General features: G+C 40.4%; 1 protein-coding gene across 1 annotated transcript; it reads left to right on the top strand.

Moving 5' to 3' along the window:
* Window positions 1–536: 536 nt before the first annotated feature.
* Window positions 537–2261, top strand: helt (helt bHLH transcription factor). Its single transcript, XM_070926424.1, has 4 exons — window positions 537–563; window positions 1182–1286; window positions 1438–1534; window positions 1786–2261. Exons 1-4 carry the CDS (start codon window positions 537–539, stop codon window positions 2259–2261), a joined length of 705 nt encoding a protein of 234 aa, XP_070782525.1.
* Window positions 2262–6030: the final 3769 nt, after the last annotated feature.

Here is a 6030-nt window from a genome sequence, read left to right as displayed (position 1 = left end):
ACTTAATTACTCTAATGACACTGGACAGGCCTTAAAACTCGGACCGGGCTTGGATGAGAGTTAAGATCGCTTGCTGGGATTTGTAAACAGGCGATCGTGTGAGAAACGCGAGTTGGAAGAAAGAGGGTTTCTTTTTTCGCCGGCTTTGTTTTCAGTGCGCACAGTGCGCCCCGCCGGATCAGGCCATACCAACGCTCACTTCTTATTTCCCGCCTGGGTTGTTACTATGCAAATAATATTCCGAAAGTAATCACGTGTCTTTTGAACAGCCACGTGGATTAACAAAGCAGGTTTGCCCCCCTGCTAGCCCATGGCTTTAGACTTTTACTATTTCTTTAACTGATCCTAAATGCACACATTTACCCAATGCATGGCTCTAATCCCATGGAATAATTTACACCGTGAATGCCAGAGTCCCTTGGATGATCCCTTTATAAGGAGCAGCTTTTCCCCTCAAACCTCAGTCTGCTTCATCTCCTGCCAGAGCAACACATCTCTCCAACGTCCAGCTGAACAAGTTTGTCAGGAACTCGTCGATGGCATCTAAAATGAAAGACAGGAAGGTACGCGCTCCATGTGCGCTCTGCATTGTGAGGACTGAACTGTTTTGGCAACGCGGCACTTTTAACGCTTTTGAGTTACTTTGTGGATTTTTGTATTTCAGTATTTACATCGAATATTGTTTAACTGCAACTTGGAGTCATTTTCGTGCTAGTGGAGGGGAAAATCTATTGTCCACCACCTCCGTGGCACGCGTTACAGCATAACTATGGCGCGCTACTGATTTAAAGTAGCCTACCCGGCACTTACGGAATATTGGGCAATTATAATGTAATTAATTGGTTTACAAACACTTTTAGTGTGCTAAATTGACTAAAAGAGATTTTCAAACAATCCAATTTTCCAATAAGGTCTCAGAGTTACAGAAACTGCCCGGAGCGCAGATGTCCGCTGCGCGCTCTGGAGCAGCTCAGCGCGCTGCGCGCAAAACTCTCCGATCAGTTAAAGATCTCAGCATCAAGCTTCCAAAACATGTCGTCGCTGCGTCCATTTGATTTCTTTTTATGCATGCCCTCCTTACTGGTTTGTCTTCGTGTTTCTGGCTGACAGGATAGCAGTAAACGAGGTGAACTGTATTGATTTGTGTGCTCATGTTTCTCTCTCTCTCTCTGTTTCTACAGAGAACTCCCATCTCTCACAAAGTCATTGAGAAACGAAGACGGGACCGCATCAATCGCTGCCTTAACGAATTAGGAAAAACGGTACCAATGGCACTGGCAAAACAGGTATGGTAAAGTTCGTAACGTGTATTCTGTGTTATAGGTGTCTCATTTATTACACAATGTTTTATCATTTCTTTGTTTATCAAAGAATCTGGTCGTGTGATATTTGTCGTCGAACATTTTATAATGTTGGATTTTGGGGATATTTTGGCAGAACTCTGGAAAACTGGAGAAGGCTGAAATATTGGAAATGACAGTTCAGTACCTGCGTGCGCTCCACTCAGCGGATTTCCCCCGAGGGAGAGAAAAAGGTGAGTCAACGTTTGACGGAACTCTGACACTTTACGCACCCAGACCCCCGCATGTCTGGGACTATTTCTACAATGCTGATTGGGTATAAACACGAGTTATTTGTGTATTCATGTTATTTTTAGTGTAACCTTACTTATATTTATACATTTTGTTGAAAGTCCAGCTTTACGCACCGGAGCCGGACCACAAAAACTCCGCTGCTTCAGCCTTGTTTCTCACTCTCATCGCCGCTTACTTTCATTCATTCCAGGTGAACTTCTGGCTGAGTTTGCAAACTATTTCCACTACGGATACCACGAGTGTATGAAGAACCTGGTGCACTACCTGACCACAGAGGACAGGGCGGAAACCAAAGACATCAAGTACGCACGGATCCTCGCCTTCTTACAGTCCAAATCCCGCGTGGTCACCGAGCCCGTGTTCGGCTCCGTCGGCTCGATGCCGGAACCGTCTGACTACCTCAGCCAGCTGCACTCCTCTCCGGAGCACCAAAGCCACAGTCCCTCGGACTCCGTGTACCAGCAGAGTCCACCGGGACACTTCTCCTGGCACGGCACGGCACGCAGCCCGGGCATCTCGTACCCAACAGTGCCGCTCTCTGCGCACACGCAGCAGCACGGTGGATACTTGTCGCCGGTGCAGGGACTCGATCACCACTACTTCAACTTCATCGGCCACACGCACGCAAACACGTTCAGTTTGCACAGTGCGCAACACGCCATGTAAATAGTTTCTGTTGTTGTTGTTGTTTTTATTTATATATTTGTGAATTATGGAAAAAAATATCATGTACATGTTGTGAATAAATATTTCGGACTAAAGCTCAGCTTGTTTTGTCATCATTTACACTCAGTTTTAGCTGGTGTCGCGCGTAAATCCACGGAGCTCCAAAAATGACCAGCAGCTACAATCCTGTTACCCTCCTGTAAGAACAAAGCGAAGACAGACAAGGTGTTTTATAAATGTTCAATCTTCAGCGAGTTCCTAGTGGTTCTGCTCTACGTATTATTGCTGAGTGGAAATGTAATCTTTTTGCGATATAAAATGAAACAAAAGTAGGCCTAGCCTGGTAAATTATAACAGTTTGGACAAGGGCTTAAAGTTAGCTGGAATACAAAAGCACACCATTACATTGTCATAGTAAAGTGAATCGTTTTGACAAGGCAGTCTGGTCTCAAACTTTATCAAAACGTTCACTCTTTGTTGAAACTATTTCTCTTCAGCTTGTCCACAGACTGTTTTACAGGCTGATCTGTGGGTTTAATGGGCATCACAGCAGGTTCCAGGGGGCAGACATGAGCCTGATTCCCACTGGGCCACCCACTCCTGACTTAAACAAACCTGCAGTTAACAAAACCATTGATTCACTCAACACAACCCCTCCCTTGAAATTCAAATATGCTACTGAACACAAAACCATTTTTTGGGACCTCATAAGGGAATGAAGTCGATGAAGATTTTCATACAAGGCATCATTGAATGTATAATGTATGTTCATAATGGAGGAAAGTGATTGTGATGAGTTCTGGATAAAAAGCTGCATTTCTAGGATCTCAGAGTAGAAAGAGTCGAAACAGGATAAAAGTTGTCCCCCTTCTGAACTTTAGCCAAGTTTGACTATTTCCATATGTTTAGGGAAATGAGGTTGACTATTCATCAGGAGGAGAGAGGGAAGTTATGCAGGGAAGACAGAGTCACCCTGCTTCAAAGTTGGCGCTTATTTACATGCAAAAAGTGTGTTTTCTTCATTCAGACATAGAACGCAGAGAGCACCATTACATTACATCTGTGAGCTCCTGAGCCTTTTATACTACTCTCTCACTTTCTAAAGGGAAAGCCATATTGGGAATAGTTACTGATGGAAAGAGCCTTTTGCCTCCCACAGAATGAGGAATTACTCTGATCAAAAGACAGTTGTTTTTGTCTGCTATATGTGGCCACAGAGTCTCAATAAATGCATTAAACTGCCTCCAGGCTCCTTCTGTCTTTCTTTAAGTAAGTTGTATAGTAAAAAGAGAAGTTAAAAAAGAAAGCAGGGGAGGGGGAAACTCCTTGTTGTCTTTTTTTTTTTTTTTTTTTCATCCAAGGAGTCCCATTGTGGTGCAACTGAAAGGGGAACAATCTGTGCGTCCTCGTGCTTTATCCTTGAGTGATTGCGAAGAAAAATAATCAACACCATGAAATCAAAGTTTCTCTCTGAGAGGAGTTCAAGAAAACACCTTTTCTCCCAGTTTTCCTTTAAGAAGTAAAGCTGAAATTATTAAACACATCTCTCTACTGTGTCCATTTAGGTGAACATACCTGGGCGTGTTTCTAAAAGACAGCGAGCAAGGTGCATCGTAGGTGTCCTCATGTGTGTGTCGACACGTATGGACAGATATGATGGATGGAGGGATGGTTTCCGGGTGGATGGGTAGATGACAGATGCATGGATAAGCCCGCATTAATCGCCTGGATGGTTGGATAAACCCACATTAACCAGCCTCTGACCAAAAAGACAAGCAACAAGAGAGCAAATGAAAGAAATGAGACAGTGTCCATGCAGATGGAAAAAGTGACAATGCGATAAAAGAGAAAAGCTTTTGAAGGAATATTTGGATCCCTACAGCTCCAATATTGGTTTAAATCCTGACTCTAAACAGGAAAAAAAGGACTCATGTTCAGCCAGATGAGAAAGATTCAGCCGCAGCACATCACATGAATAATAATAAATTGAGCACGGATAAAAAAAAAAAGGACCACTTATTGTCATGTAAACTGAGTCGCAGTGTTAAAGCTGGAGAATGTTTGTCTTTCGCATTAATATCACATGCTGAACATCAACAATCCGCTCTTTTGAAAAATTATTCATCACTTGAGAGTCAAAGGAAAACTCGATTCACACTCCGAATCTATACTTTAGCTTTGATGAGCATGAAGTCGGGCGAGTTTATGAGGAACAAAAACACGTTTCATCACCGTGTGGAAAGAGGGACAATGATGGGAATAAAGTCCAAGAAGTTTTTGTTCTCTGATATGTTTGTTTTATAAATGTGAGAGTTTTGTTGATAAACCAAAACAGAAAAATCTGCTTTGTTAAATAAGTTGTACTATTTTGAGAAGCCTTGTGCCTCCATTTACAAAAACATCTATTTGTTGTTTTGTGTTTATTCATTGCAATATGATTTTTGCACTATTGTCCTGCATTATAAGACACACACTTTACACACTTTGGTTTTGTTGCTTCAAGTGCAATACCAGTATTTTAAGCTGCATTTTTATCTACAACTTGCACTTCTTATTTGTGACTACTTTTGTCTCAACACACGTATATATTTACTCTTCATGTTGCTGTATATAGTACTCAGAATCTTTTACTTAGGTGTTCATAATGTTCACATATATATATATATATATATATATATTGTTCTGGTTCTCTGTGAACCTGTTCTTGTACTTCTGCTGCCGTAAGACCTTAACTTTCCTGCATGGGATCAATAAAGCTGATCTTATCTAATCTTATAGGCTTTAAAGGAGTGTTTCAAAGAAAAGGAAAATAAATTACATTTAAAGCTGAACGAACTTTGTCTCTATAAAATACTGTTTTCAATTTTTTGTGCAACATTAGGTTAGTTTTGTGCAGAATACATTTTCTGGTTTAATTTTCTGAAAAAAAGTCCACGACTTTATTGTTAATCAAGTTTCAACTGTAGCAAGAAACAGCGGTGGATAGTAGTTATTTACTCAAGTGCTGTATTTAAGTGCATTTTTGAGGTACTTGTACTTGCACTCGCTCTGAGTTGTTTCTTTTTATGCTCCACTAAATTTCAGTATTGTACTTTTTACTCCACCACTTTTACCTGATAGTTATAGTTACTTTGCAGATTTTACAAACAAAACATCATTTATAAAATGATGCATTTTAAAGATGAAGCTATCCACAGTATAGAACAGTTTACATTCGCTTCACCTCAACCAACTACAACATTAAAATGCTGCTTACAAATGGACGCATCAGTAATAATAATCAGATATTACAATATATAACAATATAACACCGAACAGGCTCACTCTGCCTTTTACTCTTGATACTTTAAGTACATTTTTCTGACAACACTTGTTCTTTTATTCGACTGGAGAACGTTTGCTTGTCACCAGCTTAATTTTGGCAATGCAACTTTACAGTTACAAATTATAAGAGAAATACGGAAAGTATGTAAATAATTTTTGAAGACATTTGCCAGTGCAGTGAGAATATTTCTACTTTTTCCTTTTTTTTTTGTAAATCAGTTTGTTGCAAGTATTTTCAAATTTCATTGTTCTTCATATTAGAGCAGCGACCTGCCTTCTTCTGTTGTATTTCAAGACACAGAAACTCATCCTGTTGATATCTTTTGAAAACAGATTGAAATTCTCTCTGTTCCTTGCGTTAAGAAAATTAGGTTTTAGACTCAGTTGTAGACATTGATTTGATAAGATGGAGATTTTTAACAGTGATGATGAATGGGATATGAAA

Source organism: Enoplosus armatus, chromosome 2 (assembly GCF_043641665.1).
Source record: "Enoplosus armatus isolate fEnoArm2 chromosome 2, fEnoArm2.hap1, whole genome shotgun sequence".
Taxonomy (NCBI): domain Eukaryota; kingdom Metazoa; phylum Chordata; class Actinopteri; order Centrarchiformes; family Enoplosidae; genus Enoplosus; species Enoplosus armatus.
This window is presented reverse-complemented; position numbering and strand designations above follow the sequence as displayed.